This window comes from Macaca nemestrina, chromosome 4 (genome assembly GCF_043159975.1).
Source record: "Macaca nemestrina isolate mMacNem1 chromosome 4, mMacNem.hap1, whole genome shotgun sequence".
Classification (NCBI taxonomy): Eukaryota; Metazoa; Chordata; class Mammalia; order Primates; family Cercopithecidae; genus Macaca; species Macaca nemestrina.
The window spans coordinates 493855-513535 of NC_092128.1; the positions used below are offsets into that span (position 1 = coordinate 493855).

General features: G+C 49.6%; 1 protein-coding gene across 7 annotated transcripts in view; it reads right to left on the reverse strand.

Annotated features, from left to right (window-relative positions):
* DYNC2I1 (dynein 2 intermediate chain 1) overlaps positions 1 to 19681 on the reverse strand; it is a 110464-nt gene that overhangs the window by 85033 nt on the left and 5750 nt on the right. For 4 of the 7 annotated variants that reach the window (XM_024790703.2, XM_011729939.3, XM_011729938.2 and 1 more), the window contains exons 2-5: positions 12964 to 13017; positions 11194 to 11614; positions 7135 to 7217; positions 3283 to 3633 (exon numbers count right to left, since the gene is read on the reverse strand). In XM_024790703.2, the coding sequence (XP_024646471.2) occupies positions 3283 to 3633; positions 7135 to 7217; positions 11194 to 11614; positions 12964 to 13017 (909 nt within the window). Of the gene's footprint in view, positions 1 to 3282; positions 3634 to 7134; positions 7218 to 11193; positions 11615 to 11923; positions 12043 to 12963; positions 13018 to 19681 lie in introns of those variants that run through there. The other 3 variants (XM_011729943.3, XM_011729940.2, XM_011729942.3) reach the window with 2 other exon arrangements.

Genomic DNA, 19681 nt, shown 5'->3' on the forward strand with positions numbered 1-19681 from the left:
ACATATACACCATGGAATACTATGCAGCCATAAAAAAGGATGAGTTCGTGTCCTTTGTAGGGACATGGATGCAGCTGGAAATCATTCTCAGCAAACTATCACAAGAACAGAAAATCAAACACCACATGTTCTCACTCATAGGTGGGAATTGAACAATGAGAACACTTGGACACAGGAAGGGGAACATCACACACTGGGGCCTGTTGTGGGATGGGGGGCTGGGGGAGGGAGAGCATTAGGAGATATACCTAATGTAAATGACGAGTTAATGGGTGCAGCACACCAACATGGCACATGGATACATATGTAACAAACCTGCATGTTGTGCACATGTATCCCAGAACTTTAAAGTATAATAAAAAAGAAAAAAAATTTTTAAATAAAAATAAATAAAAGGATAAAGGCGTGGCAGATAGGATAATGAGGCCACTGTATTCTTCTATTAAAGAAGTCACTGGTCAGGAAGCTTAGAAGAACATTTTGTATATTTATTGTACTTACTCATACCCTTTGTATCTCTAATTGATAACTGGAGAAAGCTTACAATAAAAGTTACATAATTCTAATTAAAATCATGGATCAAAAATCATATAGAGGCTGGGCACCGTGGCTCACGCCTGTAATCCCAGCACTTTGGTAGGCCAAGGAAGGCGGATCACCTGAGGTCAGGAGTTTGAGGCCAGCCTAGCCAACATGGCGAAACTCTACTAAAAATACAAAAAAAAAAAAAAAAATAGCCAGGCGCACGCCTGTAATCCCAGCTACTAGGGAGGCTAAGGCAGGAGAATCACTTGAACCCGGGAGGTGGAGGCTGCAGTGAGCCAAGATCACACCACTGCACTCCGGCCTGGGCAATACAGTGAGACTCAGTCTCAAAACAAAAAAAAAAAAAAAAAAGAAAGAAAGAAAGAAAGAAAAAATATCATATAGAGAAAGTGAGAGACAAGAGACAATCACAGAGAACATCTATCCCTAGGAACAGTCCCAGTTACAATTACTAACAGTGCCCCTTGCACTTTATGGTAACCACAGGATAATTACATCAAGCAGCAGGTTCACAGAGTACTCAGCTGAAGAACATCTGAGTTGATACTAATTTTGAGTATCAAAAGCCGCAAAAGTTTTGAATTTCTAAAAGTCAACACAAAGGAAAATTTTAATTATACAATGCTCGATCACCGTTCCTGAAGTTATATCATGTATCTGTTCATTTTTTCCTTTTTCTTTTTTTCTTTTTTTTTTTTTTTGAGATGAAGGCTCACTCTGTCTCTCAGTCTGGGGTGCAGTGGCACGATCTCAGCAAACTGTAACCTCTTCCTCCCAGGTTCAAGCAATTTTCCTGCCTCAGCTTCCCGAGTAGCTGAGATTACAGGCATGCGCCACAACACCTGGCTAATTTTTGCAGTTTTTTTTTTTTTTTTTTTTTTTTTTTTACTAGAGATGGGGTTTTGCTATGTTGGCCAGGCTGGTCTCGAACTCCTGACCTCAAGTGATCCGCCTGTCTTGGTCTCCCAAAGTGCTGGGATTACAGGTGTGAGCCACAGTGCCTGGCCTCTTTTTTCTTTTAAGACAAGGTCTTACTCTACCACCCAGGTTGGACTGCAGTGATACGATCATAGCTCACTGCAGCCTTGACCTCCTCCACTCAAGTGATCCTCTCACCTCAGCCTCTGTAGTAGCTGGGACTACAGGCGTGTGCCACCATGCCTGGCTAATTTTTTATTTTTATTTTGGTAGAGATGGGGGGGGGTCTCACTCTATTTCTCAGGGTGGTCTTGAACTCCTGGGCTCAAGAGATCCTCCCACCTGCTGAGTAGTAGGACTCCAGGTGTAAGCCACCACACCTGTCTGAGATTTGATTTCTTTTTTTTTTTTTTTGGTAATTCTTTATCCTATGGCTTCTCCAATACAACATAAGCACCATAAGAACAGTAAGTTTTGTTTTGTTCACAGCTGTATCCTCAGCACCTAGAACCGTGCCCAGCACACAAGCCACTCAGATAGGAACAACTTGTCTTAAAAAGAAAACGTCAGTCATCTGAATAATCTTTCTTCTGGGACTAATTTGAAGGCAGTGGTTTTACAAAGGTACAGGATAATGTTCTTCATAGACCATTTTTCTCATCCACCTTTAATAAAAGCCAAATCTATGTCCAGAAAGGCATTTCTGGGTGGAACTAAGCACATGTAACCTAAGTCACTTCCAGTAATTAAACGTGATTTAGGGAACGGAGAATAGCCAAATTCAATAAAAGGTGAGTGGTGAAGTCTAAGTTGTGGGTACGTGAGTGTTCACTGGAAAATGTCGACTTTGCTGTATGTTTAAAAATGTTCATAATACAACATTGAGAGAAAATGATGAAGTTTTGATCTAAGGAAAGAGACTTAAAAACAAAAAAAATGGTGGGGCGCGGTGGCTCACACCTGTAATCCCAGCACTTTGGGAGGCCGAGGCGGGCGGATCACGAGGTCAGGAGATTGAGACCATCCTGGCTAACACGGTGAAACCCCGTCTCTACTAAAAAATACAAAAACTAGCCGGGCGCAGTGGCAGGCGCCTGTAGTCCCAGCTACTCGGGAGGCTGAGGCAGGAGAATGGCATGAACCCGGGAGGCGGAGCTTGCAGTGAGCTGAGATCCGGCCACCGCACTCCAGCCTGGGCGGCAGAGCGAGACTCCGTCTCAAAAAAAAAAAAAAAAAAAAAACCTACCAGCTTCCTTTTCAATGTTAAATTTCAATTTTTTTTTGTTTTTTGAGAGACAGAGTCTCACTCCATCACCCAGGCTGGAGTGCAGTGGTGCGATCTCAGCTCACTGCAACCTATGTCTCCTGGGTTCCAGCGATTCTCCTTCCTGAGTTCCAGTGATTCTTCTGCCTCAGCCTCCAGAGTAGCTGAGATTACAGGCTCATGCCACCATGCCCTGCTAATTTTTTTATTTTTAGTAGAGACGGGGTTTCACCATGTTGGTCAGGCTGGTCTCGAACTCCTGACCTCAGGTGATCCGCACCTTTGCCTCCCAAAGTGCTGGGATTACAGGCATTAGCCACCGCACCCAGCCAGATTTCAAAATTTTATGATAGATTTCCAAATATCTGTTAAAAGTACATTCACAATATAATCAAAATATGTGACATCACATTTCTTAGGAGATCAGTAATCTGTCTGTACTAACCACATAATCAAGACCTGAGTCGCATTTCTCCTAAATTACTACTACCAGGCCACAAATCTCAACTTTGTCTGGCGACACGCCCCGGTAAACCTCCTCTGAGAGCGCTGACCTCGTGGCGGCTGTGAAGGCAACGAAGCATCGGAAGGGGTACCTTGGATTCCCTTTTCTTGTGCTCGTCTTTTGCTGATCTCTCTTTTCTATCCGCACTGGTTCGGTGCCTCTCATCATCAAAATGAAGGACTTCTTTGTGTCGCTTTTCTTTATGTCTTTCTTCCCCTTCTTTTTCAGAGAATGAATTACTTTTCTCTTTGGAATATTTTTCTCTTTTTTCCCTTGTGCTGCTTTTTTCTCGGTGTTTCTTGTCTCGATCTGGGTCTCTGGGCTTCCTGTGTCTCCTGTCACCTTCTTCTTTATAAAGCCAGTACTTGAGAGGGTTGTCCTTGCTGTCTCCGTACTGCAGCTGTAAAACACAACAAGCTGAGAAACACAGGAGCACATCAAACAGGTGCGCAGCCGGCCTCCCTCTCCATGGGTTCCGCAACAACAGATCCAACCAACCACAGATCAAACACATTCGAAGAAAATCATGTCTGTACTAAACATATACAGACTTTTTCCTTGTCATTACACCCTAAACAATAACAACTATTTACATCTCCTTTATATTGCACTAGGGATTTTAAGTAATCTAGAGATGATTTAAAGCATCCAGGAGGATGTGTGTAGGTTATATGCAGACACTACACCATTTTATACGGGGGACTTGAGTATTCATGGATTTTGGTATCTGAGGGGGTCTTGGAGCCCTTCCCCCATGGATACCAAAGGACAACTGTGCTGTCTTTATAAATGTTATAACAAAAGGAGGAAAACTTATAGAACTACCACTGCCCCTTTCACTCCTCAATTCCACTGTCAGATACATTCCTGAAAACTTAATCTGTTACCCTTCTGTAAGGAAAAACCCTATTCATGTCATGGTCCACGGTCAGACACTGCGGCCACCCCAACGTCACACAGTAAACTCTCTGCACCCCAGCCACCTCGCTCCCATAGAGAAAGCAATGCCTCTCCCCATGGCGCCCGGCACTCACAGCCGGCCCTCCCGGCCTCTCCCCATGGCGCCCTCCCGGCCTCTCCCCATGGCGCCCTCCCGGCCTCTCCCCATGGCGCCCGGCACTCACCGTCGGCCCTCCCGGCCTCTCCCCATGGCGCCCGGCACTCACCGTCGGCCCTCCTGGCCTCCACAGCCTCATCCCTCATGCTTGTGGCCCTCAGCCTAAACTCCGCCAGCCCTGGGGTCCCTCCTGCGCAACCTCTGACTTCTCTGAGAGATGCCCACTCCGATGAGTACGACAGCACAAGGCCGCCACATCTCTCACATGGGCACATCATATCACTCTTTCTCTCCTAATTAGTCCCATGCAGACAGAGTCTTGAAAATGGGACCAGCGTTCAGTCATCTCTGCGATGAAAACACTGCAGATGCTCAGGGCACCAGCGGTCATCTCCATCCCAAGCTGCAGAGCAGGTCACCACAACGGAATACTGCTGGCTTGGACTCTTAGTTCTGGGAGCCCTGACATCGCGTTCAACAGACCCCAGATTGTGCCCGTCCCTGTCCCTTCACATGGAGTTTCCTCTGTTCATCCCCCACCAGGGACCACTGGACTCCAGGTCTGTGGCACCCTCCGCATCTCTCAGTTCCCTGGGGTGTCTCCTGTGGACCCAACAGTCTCCTCACTCAGCTCCTTCCTCAATTCTCCCCAACTCCCATCCACCCGACTCATCTTTGCCAGGGCGACCTTCCTACGGAAAACTTGCTAATGCCCTCCCTGACCAAACACCTCAAAGTTAGAGAACCATTCACACCATTCATCAAAATAAACTCTGTGTAATTAAAGATTTAAGTCGTCTTTTTTTTATTTTTTGAGATGGAGTTTCACTCTTGTTGCCCAGGCTGGAGTGCAATGGCGCGATCTCAGCTCGCCACTACCTCCGCCTCCCGGGTTCAAGCGATTCTCCTGCCTCAGTCTCCCAAGTAACTGGGACTACAGGCACGCGCCACCACACCCTGCTAATTGTTTGTATTTTTAGTAGAGACGGCGTTTTACTGTGTTAGCCAGGATGGTCTCAATCTCCTTACCTCGTGATCCACCTGCCTCAGCCTCCCAAAGTGCTGGGATTACAGGCTTGAGCCACCATGCCTGGCCAAATTTAAATCCTTTTTTTAAAAAAAAGTTAAAGACCCAGAAAAAAACACAGGTGACAACTCATGTAACTTTGCTGTGGAGAGCGCGTTCCATCAACAACAGACCTGCTAACAGCACAGACCTGGTAACAGCACAGACCTGGCTACTTCATGATTTTAAACTTACTTACAAAAATAAAAATCCCCCAGGTCCAATTCAACACCAGCCAAAAACAGCAACATAAATGACTGGCAGAGAGTTAACCTTTAAAGTACTCTTACAAACCAGTCAGATGCACCAGTGAAAAATCAGCCAACAGCAGGTGCAGTGGTGCACGCCTGTGATCCCAGCACTCTGGAAGGAAGAGGTGGGAGGATCACTTGAGACCAGGAGTTCCAGACCAGCCTGGACAACACAGTGAGACCCAGTCTCTACAAAAAATTTAAAAATGGGCTTGGTGGTACACACCTGTAGTCCCAGCTACTCGGGAGGCTAAGGTGGGAAGACTGCTTGAACCCAGCAATTCCTGGCTGCAGTGAGCTATGATCACACCACTGCACTCCAACCTGGGTGACAGAGCAAGACCCTGTCTCTAAAAAATAAAAATAAAATAAAAAAGAGAAAAAGAATAAGCAAAAGTACACAAGTGGTAAATAACAAAAGACAGTAAACCTGCTTTTAAAAATGCCCAGAAATACCATTTTCTTCTGAATCAAAAGAGCAAAACTTTTAAATGAAGATAATGCCCAGCTCCTGCTTAGGACAGGAGGAATTATGCTCTGATGATATAAATAATTACAACTTTTATGTAAAGCAAATGGGGTAAGTTTACATTTACTTCTAGCAAGTTCATTTCCAGAAATTAATCATAAGGAAATAATTATGAACAAACCAAAAAGCATACCATCTGGATGTCTTTATAATTTAAAGAGAAAACACAAACACACAGAAACAACCTAAGTGTCCAAAACCGCAGGTGCCTCGAGAGCACCAACACATCCACACCGCGAAATACCAAGCCACACACGCACTGAAACACGGAGAGAGACAGGATCACTCAGGAAAAGGCTCAAAATGTGTTCCGTTTAAACAATTTATGAAACAGTAAAAATCTAACTAAAGAAAACAGTGTTATACATACACAAATGTATAGACCTGGAAAAATACATACCTAAATGCTATCAATACTTACCTGTGGGGTAGGATTAGACAGTTTTTATTTTCTTATTACTTCTTTGTATCTTCTAAATTTTTTTTTTTTGAGATGGAGTCTCGCTCTGTCGCCCAGGCTGGAGTGCAGTGGCGCAATCTCGGCTCATTACAAGCTCCGCCTCCCGGGTTCACGCCATTCTCCTGCCTCAGCCTCCCAAGTAGCTGGGACTACAGGTGCCCGCCACCACGCCTGGCTAATTTTTTTGTATTTTTAGTAGAGATGGGGTTTCACTGCGATAGCCAGAATGATCTCAATCTCTTGACCTTGTGATTTGCCTGCCTCGGCCTCCCAAAGTGCTGGGATTACAGGCGTGAGCCACTGCACCTGGCCTATATCTTCTAAATTTTCTAAAATAACCACAAATTACCTTTGGAATCAGAAAAACACATTCGACCATGGGGAGAAAGAAACTGACTACACACAGTGCTGAAGGCCTTTTCCAGGCCTGAAATCCTGGCTTAGGACATTTTCTAAAAATGCTTCTAACAATAACGTTTAAAATATCCTTTACTCAGCAACATTTGGAAAACCTTTCCCCAGGCCTTGCTTCGTATACCTTTCTTTCTCGGTATCTTCTTTCTCTATCTTCATCTCCTCTTTCAGAGTCTTCATCTCTCTCTTCACTTCTTACTTTACTTACTACAAGAAGTAAAACATATTTTTAATACTCCCAAATGTTAGCACACCAAAAAGTTCTTTTAACATCTTGCTACGGACGGTATTGCACATTTTATGCTTATTAATATGTATTTAAAAATATTCTTCAACTAAAACACATGTCTCCAATTCAAGAATGAAGAGTTCTAGTATCAAATTTAAAATGAAGAAGGAGATGAACATGGCAATCTAAGTTTGGATCTGTGTCCCCACCCAAATCTCACACTGAAATGCAGTCCCCAGTGCTGAAGGTGAGACCTGGTGGGAGGTGACTGGATCATGGGGGTGAATTTCCCCCGGTGTTGTTCTTGTGATACTGAGTGAGTTCTCACAAGATCTGGTTGTTTAAAAGTACGTGGCACCTCCCCACTCTCTCCCTTCCTCCTGCTCCGGCCCTGTAAGACATGACCGCTTCCCTTCACCTTCCCCTAGGACTGCAAGTCTCCTGTGGCCTCTGCGGCCACGCTTCCTGTACGCCTGCACAACTGTGAGCCAGTTAAGCCTCTTTTCTTTATAAATTCCCCAGCCTCGGGTGTTTCTTTACAGCAGTATGAGGACAGACTCGTACACTAAGGAACAGAGAGGCTTCTTGCCTCGCTCAGTTTGCTGCTGAAGCAACCAGGCAAATGTCGGAGTAACCCTTGGAAATTCAAGAGGGCACCAGACCAAACTCATACAGCCTTCGGGTTTCTGCGCGTCACGCAGAAGCAGAGCTTAGTCTGAACAGGAGAACGAGCCCAGTCAGCCAAACACTTTAGCCAAATGTGAGCTCCAGGGAAATGCCTGCCCTCCTGGATGCACTGAGGACCCAGAGCAGCCCCCGTACCTCCTGGCACCCCCACTGCTGAGGGGACCAAGGAAGTCAGAGGCCCCTGAATAAACAAGGAAGCCAGGTGCAGCAGACCCCCCAGGGCACCAGGCTACAGCATCCATCCTGGGCTGGGGAGGCTGAAGCACCAAGGCCCAGCATGACCTGCAAGAGAGACGGGGGGCAAACAGAGCCAGGCAGGTACCGATGACACCAAAGCATCATCCAACAAGGAAAGGTGGACTTTCACTTCTGAATCTGCACACAAAAAAGGCATCAGATGTAAAATTCAGAGAGTGGACACTTTAAAAGATCAGGGCAAAGTTAAACTTTCAAAGACCACTGAGACAAAGTGCATTCACTCAAAAAGCATTTACCAGGCTGGGCGCGGTGGCTCATGCCTGTAATCCAAGCACTCTGGGAGGCCGAGGCAGGCGGATCACGAGGTCAGGAGTTCAAGAACAGCCTGGCCAACATGATGAAACCCCGTCTCTACTGAAAATACAAAAATCAGCCGGGCGTGGTGGTGTGCGCCTGTAATCCCAGCTACTCGGGAGGGTGAGGAATAAAACTGCTTGAACCCAGGAGACAGAGGATGCAGTGAGCCGAGACTGCAACACTGTACTCCAGCCTGGGTGACACAGCGAGACTCCTTCTCAGAAAAAAAAAAAAAAAAAGGCATTTACCAAGCACTGAGCACTCCTCTAGGAGTCTGGGCTACAGAGGGAGAGCCCCGTTCCAGGTAGATTTTCAAGGCGGAAACCCCAGGACTCTCCGAGAGACTGGAAGAGAAAGCGGGGCATCAGGATACGTCCCAGGCCTTGACCTCAGGACGCGAGGATGCAGGTGCTATCGACTGGGATGGGCAAGCCCGCAGCACAGCCGGTGTGGAGGCGCTACCAGAAGCTCCGTGTGGGGTACACTGCGTTTGTGTTATCTATTAGACATCAAAACACAGGGGATACACAAGCCTGGAATTCAGGGACAATGCCCAGCTGGGGGTAAAAACTTGGAAATGAGGACAGAGACAAACAGTATTTAAAACCATGAGACTAGATCCAGCCAGCAAGGGCAAGGGGTTGCTGGAGAAGAGGGCTGGGGACTCAGTCCTGGATAAAGGCCACGCTGCACAGATGGGCGGTGCGGAAAGAAAGGAGATGAGAAGAGATGTACAGAGGAATGAACTTGAGAGAGTCTAGTCTACAATCAGTTTTCAAAAGTCTTTCCAGTACTATTCCTTTCAACATCACGTTGAAAAAACGAGCAGGTAGCCAAAAAAAGGGTGATGTGAGAACAAAAGATGTTATCACAAATAAATACCAAAAACGTCAAAAACAATCATTTTGAAAAGAACATTAAATAGTAGGACAGCTACTGTTAAAATTAATTAGGCTCTGTCTGAAGTGCAGTGGCACAGTCTCGGCTCACTGTAACCTCCACCTCCCTGGTTCAAGCAATTCCCCTGCCTCAGCCTCCTGAGTAGCTGGGATTACAGGCACATGCTACCACGCCTGGCTAAATTTTTTGTATTTTTAGTAGAGACGGGATTTCACCATGTTGGCCAGACTGGTTTCAAACTCCTGACCTCAGGTGATCCACCCACCTTGGCCTCCCAAAGTGTGGAATTACAGGCGTGAGCCACCACGTCTGCTAGCTAAATGGTTTTTTGAGTTTTCGTTTTTTCTTTTGAGACAGGGTCTCACTCTGTTGCCCAGGCTGCAATGCAGTGACACAATCATAGCTTACTGCAGCCTCAACCTCCTGGGCTCAAGGAATCCTCCCACCTCAGCCTACCAAAAAGCTAGAACTACAGGCAAGCGCCACCACACACAGCTAATTTTTTTATTTTTTGTAGTGATGGAGTCTCCCTATGTTGCCCAAGCTGGTCTCAAAATCCTGGGCTGGAGCAATCCTCCCACCTCAGCCTCCCAAAGTGCTGCAATTACAGGTATGACCCACCACACCTGGCCTGAATGAGTTTTTAAAATACTAAAAGGCAACAATGATAAAAAGTACACACACACCCCCCGCAAGAGAGAGAATATCTAACTTCAAAGATAAAACATTTGTGAAAACTATGAGAGAAAACAAAAATAATGAATGAACATTTCAAAAGAGGAAAATGTCCCAAACAGCAAGAACTTTTAAAAGAAATAAAAAAAAAATAAATAAATAAATAAATAAATAAAATAGAGCCAGCTGGGCACAGTGGCTGTTGTCTGTAATGCCAATGCTTTGGGAGGCTGCGGTGGGAGGATCACTTGAGCCCAGGAAGCTGAGGCTGTCGTGAGCTGTGATAGCACCACTGCACTCTAGCCTGGGGGCAGAGCAAGACCCCGTCCAGAAAAAAAAAAGGAAAGGGGAAAGAGGGAAGGAGGGAGAGAGGGAGAGAGGGAGGGTAGGAAGGGGAGGGGTGGAGAGGGAGGGGAGGGAAGGGAGGGAGGGAGGGGAGGGAGGGAGGGAGGGGAGGGAGTGGAGAGAGGGGAGGGAGGGAGGGGAGGGAGTGGAGAGAGGGAGGGAGGGGAGGAGGAGGGAGGGAGGGATGGGAGGGAGTGGAGGGGGAGGGAGTGGGAGGGGGGGAGGAGAGGGAGGGGAGAGGAGGGGGAGAGAGGAGGGGAGGGGAGGAGGGAGGAGGGAGGGAGGGAGAGGAGGAGTGAGGGAAGGGGCAGGGAGGGAGGAGAGGCAGGGGAGGGAGGGAGGGGCAGGGAGGGGAGGAGGAGAGGGGAGGGAGGGAGGGGAGTGGGAGGGGAGGAGAGGAGGTGGAGAGGGAGAGGGAGGATGAGGGTGGAGGGAGTGGGAGGGTGGGGAGGGGAGGGGCGAGGGAGGGAGGGAGGGCGGGGGAGGGAGGTGAGGGGGAGGGGGAGGTGGGAGGGAGAGAGTGAGAGAGGAGGGAGGGGAGGCAGAGAGGGAGGGAGGGGAGGGAGAGAGGGGAGGGAGGGAGGGAGGGGAGGGAGAGAGTGAGAGAGGAGAGAGAGTGAGAGGGGAGGGAGGAGACGGAGGGAGGGAGGGAGAGAGAGGAGGGAGGGAGGCAGGGGAGGGAGAGAGGAGAGAGAGGGGAGGGAGGAGAGGGAGGGAGAGACAGGAGGGAGTGGGCTATCAACCTGTCACCAGCAGCGAAACAGCCCTGCAGGAAGGCAAACAGGGACCCACCTGAGCGGCCCTTCCTCTCCGCCCGCTCCAGGAGCTGCCGGTCGTGTGTCTCCTGGCCCAGCAGGTTGTGGCGGGCCACGGTCTGCCGGGGCTCTTCCTTCTGGGCCCTTCTGTCTTTTTCTTTTTCCCTGTCCTTTCCTCTGCTGTGAGACTTTTCTGCCTCTCGATGCTTCTCCTTCAGCTTTTCTTTCTCCCGGTCTTTTGCGTCTCTTCTCCTCTCCCTCTGTCTGTCTCTGTCCCTCTCCCCACGAGGACTCTCCTTAGCAGTGTGGACTTCAGCCGCCCTGTCTCTGCTCCTGGCATCCTGGTCGGGATCCCTGTACCTCGGCTCCTTGTGTTCAGGAAGGTCCATTTCAGACTCCTTACGCAGCTTCTTCTCTCTGTGCTTCTTTTCTTCCTTGGAACCGCCTGACTGTATGGCCTAAAACAACAGAACAAAGGGTCCTCCGTGACGAGGAAGGCAGATTTCCATTAGACTTTTAATACCTGAATGTGAGAAGCACATACAGCTGAAGAACCTTAAAACATATTTGCATTCGGCTGCTTTCCAGTCTCAGTTTCCAATCCTAGATGGGTCAGGGCCTGCATGGAGGTTCTTAGAACACTAAAGGACATGGAGTCAAGCTTAGATTTCTACAGCTGCCCACCCACACCCCTGATATCATGGACATTCGCATTTATCGGCAAATCAAATCTAAAATACTACGTGTATCAGAGGGTGAAAAATTACCTATCGGGTATAATGTTCACTATTCGGGTGACAGGTACAATTCAGGTGTCAGGCGCACTAATGGCCCAGACTTCACCACTCCGCAAGATACGCATGTAAGAAACCTGCACCTATAACCCCTAAATGTGAAAAATAAAGTAAAATTCAACAAAAATAAGTTGGGCCAGGCATGGTACCTCACACCTACTATCCCAGCACTTTGGGAGGCTGAGGCAGAAGGACTGCCTGACGCCAGGAGTTCAAGGCTAGCCCGAGCAACACAGCAAGATCCGCATGTTACCCAAAAAATTAAAAAATTAAAAAAGTAGCAGGCCTGGTGGTTCATGTCTGTAGTCCTAGCTACTCGAGAGACTGAGGCGGGAGGACAGCTTAGGTCCAGAAGGTCAAGGTTGCAGTGAGCTATGATTTCACCACTGCCCTCCGGCCTGGGTAAAAGGGTGAGACCCCATCTCTAAAACAGAGAGTAAAATTAATTAAAAATAAATAAATAAAATACTATATGTGTTAAAAGAGAGATACCGAAGCTGTGTTTTAAAATCGCTAAGACACAAACCACCTGGGCCCCATACAAAAGAGGACTCTCTCGGTCCCAAAGCCCCTCCCCCCACCCCCCCCGCCGTCCCAAAGCCCCTCCCCCCACCCCGCCGCCGTCCCAAAGCCCCTCCCCCCACCCCCCCGCCGTCCCAAAGCCCCTCCCCCCACCCCGCCGCCGTCCCAAAGCCCCTCCCCCACCCACCGCTGTCCCAAAGCCCCTCCCCCCACCCCACCGCTGCAGCCCCTGAAGCCAGGACTCCCACCCCAGAGCAGTGCGGAGGCCCCTGAGCCTTGGCAGGGCCCCACGAGCGGTGGGAGGGTCCAGCTGGCTTAACAAACGTTCCAGAGGGACTGTGTGCTGCACGCCTTCACCTCTGAGTTGAAAGTACTTCTGCAATGAGGCACACGTAACCAAAGTCACACAGTGTTGTGTACCAGGTAAACTGGGTCCGAGAAAACCACGCGAGTCCCTCACAGACCCCAATCCAAATCTTTACAGTCATTACCCAGAGATGTTTTCTGAGGTCATCTGCTTTCCAGGTATCATCTTTGGTTCTTCTCTAAATAGAAAAGTATAAAGTTAGAAGGTTTAAAGTTTAAAATAATTAATTGTCTGTGCTCCAGTGAGCAGCTTTTCCATTAGGCCATTTAAATCAATGGCAGTTAATTCTTGACATGCCAGAAAATACTTCTCTACTTCCTGGAATAAAAGGTAACAGAAATACAGATTTTTAAAAATTATTCACTAGTCTAAAATGACACATTATTATAAAATGTATCCCTTTGGCTACTTCAAAAACTATTAAATATTACAAAATAAAAGTGAAAACAAGTTACAACAGCAGCTGAACAACAGAGCAAGGACAAACATTCCGTGGGTTTAAAATATCTTGTGTCAGACCGTATTTTCCAAAAACAGCCACAACAGACTCACGTCCCAACTGCTGCGCGCAGGAGTCTGTGCTCCTTCTGCGGCTGCTGGGCTCAACCCAGGACATAAGGCATCGTGGGCCTCCCAGAACAATGGGTTTCCACCTGGTCCTCCTGGGCTGCAGACCCAGATACTCCCCTGTGAGGAAGAGAAGCAGCCCTGGGGAGAGGCCCCTGCGGATGCCACAGCCCAGAGGGTCCCTCACAGCCAGCACCAGGGCAGGTGCGTGAGAGGCACAGCTCCCGCGGCCCCCCATGAGTCACCACCTCCCGAACCTCGAGTCTCCCCAGCCGAGGCCCCAGGTATCAGTGACAGAACTATGCCTGCTGCTGTGAGCTCTCCTGATCCACAGAGTATGTGAGAAAATTAGACGGCTGCTGTTGTCTCACACCACAGCCCTTTACACAGCAACAGCAGCTGGGATGTATGACAGACAGACAGAAACGAGTTTAGCATCTGGTGCGTACCACGTGCTATCCTGAGTCAAGCACAATATTTCCATCTCATAACCCTACTAAGAAGGCTATCGGCTCCATTTTTCTAATGAGCACAGTGAGGCATCATGAGGCTCAGCAGCTTTCAGCTCTGGAGTCCTGCCAAGTGCCAACACACGTCAGGAACGGAACCAACTCCTGTGGAGTGAATGCTCAACAGTCGCCAGGGAAAGCCTGCCGGTCCCTGAGGACACCCGGTCACACCCGTCCGCTGCACTGGGCAACCGGTGGGCCCACAGGCTCACCTGTCTCTCTGGCCCTCACAGGCCCTGTACTTGTATTCAGCAAATAAACGCCAAGCTCCTCACACACACCGAGCATTGCCGCAGAGCTGGGGCTGCGCAGATAAAACCCAAAAAAGGCCCCAGGCCCAAAAATGCTGTCCAACTCCTCTGATGTTTGCTGTTCTCCACCACGAAAGTGTGTGCTCCTCGCTGGATCATCCACCTTTCAAGAGTGATGACATCCCTCCAGCTAAGCCCTCACCTTCCGTAAAGGAAGGCCTGTCTTAGTCCTCTGTCACCAGCACTGCTGAGCATGTCGCAGTGCCTCACCACCAGCCGTGAGAGAATCTACACTGTGCGTGCCAGGAAAGGAGGCATCCGGGCAGCCGGCTCACCAGGTATCCAACTGTTCTAAGAATCTGAGGGGGAATATTAAAATAACAAGGTGCCGTGGTCTTAAAACATTTCCACTGACTCTTCAACAACCCTTCCTTTACAGGTCAAGCCGATTCCCCTTCCGGCGAACGTGGGCCAGATTCTATGTCACACTCTTCTTCGTCGTCATCTTTTTGTTTTTCTGACAGGGTCTGGTTCCGTCACCCAGGCTGGAGTGCAGTGGCACAACCTCGGCTCAAGTCATCCTCCCACCTCAGCCTCCCCAGTAGCTGGGATAACACCTGGCTAATATTTGTATTTTGTAGAGACAGAGTTCCACCACGTTGCCCAAACTGCTGAGCTCAAGCCGCCCACCCAGCCACACTTCTGATGAGGAGGGCGGGGTGGAGGCCTAGCTGTGTGCCTTCCCGCTCAGGGTCCCTTCCAGAGCTTCTACCTGGCTGTGGCGACCACTTGCTCTCACCGCACACCCTGGGAGACGCAGCTGCCATAGCACAAGGATGCCCAAGCACTCCTAGGGAGGCCCAGGCAGAGGCCAGCACCAGCCCACACCTCAGAAGGGCCCCTAAGCCCAACCCAACCTTCAGGGAGCATGAGGACTGCACCCTAACGTCCCCCCATGCCACTCCCAAACCCCGACCCACAGGAACCGGAGGACAGGAAAGGCTGACTGTGCTCTAAGGCGAGGCTGGGACTCCCCTTCTGCACCCTCGCCCCCAGCTGTGGCACCTCCTGTCACACTGCACCACCGCCTCCTGGCAACCCTCGAGATGGTGATTCCGAGAAGATCCACGCTGGTCTCCCGGAGGGGAGCATGAGCTTTGCCAGTGCAGCCACAGCTCCTTCTTCTGTGCTGCTCCCGCTCCACAGCTGCACTGAGGCCTGAGCAGAACCTCAGTGCAGAACACACAGGTGCTTATCACCGCGCCACAGTAACACTCCAACAACACAGGGTACAACCCTACAACCCCAGTAAAACCTACCCACTTATCACCATGCCACAGTAACACTCCAACAACACAGGGTACAACCCTACAACCCCAGTAAAACCTACCCACTTATCACCATGCCACAGTAACACTCCAACAACACAGGCTACAACCCTACGACCCCGGTAAAACCTACCCATTTATCACCACGTCACAGTAACACTCCAACAACACAGGCTACAGCCCTACAACCCCAGTACAACAGAGCTTCATGCCAAACCTAACCGCATATCACCATGTCACAGTAATACTCCAACAACACAGGGTACAACCCTGAAACCCCAGTAAAACCTAATCACTTATCACCATGCCACAGTAACACTCCAACAACACAGGGTACAACCCTACAATCCCAGTACACCAGAGCTTGATGATAAACCTAACTTCAGCTAAGCAAAATCAGTCAAGGATGATTTCCTGCAGAGAATATACCATAATTATCCAATTTTTCCCTTTGAGAAACACTTCCTTAAAGGTATAAATAAAGGAAGCATTTGGGAGTTTGTTTCAAAAAAAAAAAAAACAGATTTAGTCCAAATGAAAAATGGAAACTTTTCAGGGACAAGCCACTAAAACTCTTCCTGGACATGTGAAAATTAGGGCAAACAAAAAAAGCTGTAATACCTCATAAATATATTAAATAATTTTTTTTTGACACACTCTGTAACCCAGGTTGGAGTGCAGTGGCATGATCTCAGCTCACTGCAACCTCCACTTCCTAGGTTCAAGCAATTCTCTTGCCTCAGCCTCCCGAGTAGCTGGGATTACAGGCACCCGCCACCACACACGGCTAAGTTTCATAATTTTAGTAGAGACGGGGTTTCTCTATGTTGGTCAGGCTGGTTTCGAACTCCCGACCTCAGGTGATCCGCCCACCTCAGCCTCCCAAAGTGCTGGGACTGCAGGTGTGAGCCACCGTGCCTGGCCAACTTTTTATTTAAAGTTAACTTCTACAGAAAGGTTTAATATAGGACCTGCTATAAACAAAAGGGCTGAATGGAACCCAGGACACGAGTGACCAGAGAGGTGATGCCCAGGATACTCGGGGACAGTCCAACAAGGAGACCCAAGAGACGTGGGCGCCACAGAGAGGGGACACCTAGAACCTTAGGGGACAGTTCAACCATGAGACACGGGTGCCACACACAGGGGATGCTGAGGACATTCAGGGGACACGGGGAAGGCACAAGGCCACCAGCTCAGAATGTGAAAAGTAAGTATGTCACAAAATGCATCCAGTGGGGTTTCTTAATGGTTGTTAACATTACTGATGCTGATAAAGTTAAAAACCCTCAAGACAAGAGGTCTCTCACAGAGATCACAGGATTTTTCTTTGGTCTCTCTAGTTTTCAGGAAGAAAAAAAACAGCCATTTTCTTAAATGCACAGAATGCTGACTACTTTGGAGCACTTAAAACTCAGCTAATATGGACTGTTTACCCTCAAGTTTTCTATCCATGCTGTCTCCCTCTATAGAGTTTCAAATTGTTCAACAACGATTTACGGCTTCCCTGCCCCGGTGTTGTCGGTCCCCACTTGCCACATGTAAACCACATGCTTCTGTCAAGGCCTTTTACAGACCAACTTGACCAGCCCTCAGACTCTGCCCTACGGAGCAGCCCAGCAATCCATGCTTAAAATCAACTCTTCAAGTATGGAACCGATGGGCAAAGTTCCCTAGTACTCCCATCAGAACAAATCCCAACCTGGGGACAGGGGCGAGACATCAGGAGAGCTAGGCAGCAAAACCATCAGCATGATTCAGCCCACATAGTGGATGAGAACTGGAGCCTGCGGTCTTCAGCATCTGCAAGCACATGTCCTGGGCCGGCATCCTTGGTGCACATGGTGAGCAAACAGGAGATGAGGGGCTGCCTAGCACCAACTCCCCAGGGCCTCTGTCCCTCGATTTACGATTGATTCACATCAACTAAATCATCTAGAACCTTTTCATAACAAAACTCTTTGGAGAACTGTACAATAAGAACCCTGAACAATGTTTAAATCCCTTTGAATTGCCTCCCAAACAAAACAGATCAAACCAATTTAACTCCCCTTCCCCTCAATGCAGGGCTTTAAGGGAATTCTTTTCCCCACTCTCATCTCATCCTGAAATCCAAGGAAAAGTAAACCTGGGCTGAAATCACCTCCAAGGTGCACCCTCAGAGTTGGTGGAGCCAAAACGTCACTTGCAGGGAGGACACTCATGGCCCAGATGGAAAGCAAACCCCACTGCTGTGCCATCTTGTCTGACCCACACTCCAAGTGGGTGGGCGGGCTTCCCACTCTGTAAGCAAACAGCAGAAACCCTGGACCTGACGCTCACTGCTCCTGCCACATAACCTCCGACAGCTGGGCGGACTCCAGTGAGAAGGTGCCACTGGCATCTGCAGCCACCTGTGGACAGTGGGCTTCTCCCCTTGCTTTCCAACCCAGCCTCGTCTTTTAGAAAACACTCATCAGAGGTTAAAGTTAAATATTGATTTGAATTAATTAATTACACATTAAGAAATGTTTCAAGGAAGTTATTTTGGGCCAGGTTTCATGGTGGCTCACACCTGTAATCCTAGCACTTTACTAGGCTGAGGCAGGAAGATTACTTGAGCCCAGGAGTTCAAGACCAGCCAGGGCAACACAGCAAGACCCCATCTCTATTAAAAAAAGAAAATTCAGCCAAGCACGGTGGTTCAACCGTAGTCCCAGCTACTCAGGAGGCTAAGATGGGAGGATCACTGGAGCCCATGAGGTCAAGGCTGCAGTGAGCTGTGATAACACCACTGCACTCCAGCCCAGGTGACACAGCAAGACTCCATCCCTATTAAAAAATAAACAGATGAAAGCGTCACCAGATGCTACTATTTCTAACATGTTTCTAAATCCATTCTTCCTTCCAGTGCCACCGCCATAAATCCATTCTGGACCTTCAAGTTGACCACTAGCTCTGTGCAAAGCAGCAAAGGCACCATCCAGCCTGAGTCCCCACACGACAAGACACAGCGGCCCAACCCTGTGACATTCACCTACATGGACCCAGTGTTATAGCACTGACGTCCACATCGTCATCCTGTTTCCTGCATGACACTGAGAAAGAAAAGAAACTAATCTGAGGAACGTGAGCTCCTTTAAACGTTTCGATCCAGAGTCACTGAAATGTGACAGTGGTCATGTCTCACTCCCCGCCACACCCGGAGCTAAGGACGTCCCGCTCCCCCCCGCCAAACACCCGGAGCTAAGGACGTCCCGCTCCCCCCAAACACCCGGAGTTAAGGACATCCCGCTCCCACCACCCCAACCCGGAGCTAAGGACGTCCCGCTCCCCCCCCCACCCGGAGCAAAGGACGTCCCGCTCCCCCCACACACCCGGAGTTAAGGATGACCCGCTCTCCACCCCCAACACTCGGAGCTAAGGACGTCCCGCTCCCCCCCCCACCCGGAGCAAAGGACGTCCCGCTCCCCGCCCCATACCCGGAGCTAAGGATGACCCGCTCTCCACCCCCAACACTCGGAGCTAAGGACGTCCCGCTCCCCCCACACACCCGGAGTTAAGGATGTCCTGCTTCCCCCTCTGCCCCCCGCACACACCCGGAGCTAAGGAAGTCCCGCTCCCCCCGCTACACCTTGAGCTAAGGACGTCTTACTCCCCTTCAACACCCGGAGCTAAGGACGTCCCGCTCCGCTCCCCCCACACACCCGGAGCTAAGGACGTCCCGCTCCGCTCCCCCCACACACCCGGAGCTAAGGACGTCCCGCTCCGCTCCCCCCACACACCCGGAGCTAAGGACGTCCCGCTCCGCTCCCCCCACACACCCGGAGCAAAGGACGTCCCGCTCCCCACCCCATACCCGGAGCTAAGGACGTCCCGCTCCCCCCAACACACCCGGAGCTGAGGATGTCCCGCTCCCCCCCACACACCCGGAGTTAAGGACGTCCCGCTCCCCCCACACACACCCGGAGTTAAGGACGTCCCACTCCCCCCCAACACACCCGGAGTTAAGGACGTCCCGCTCCCCCCCACACACCCGGAGTTAAGGACATCCCGCTCCCACCACCCCAACCCGGAGCTAAGGACGTCCTGCTCCCACCCACACCCGGAGCTAAATAAGCCGCCTGCTTTATGACCTCTTGACTCAGCATCACCACCAACAGCCATATTATTATTATTCTTATTCTTATTAGAGAAAGGGTCTCATT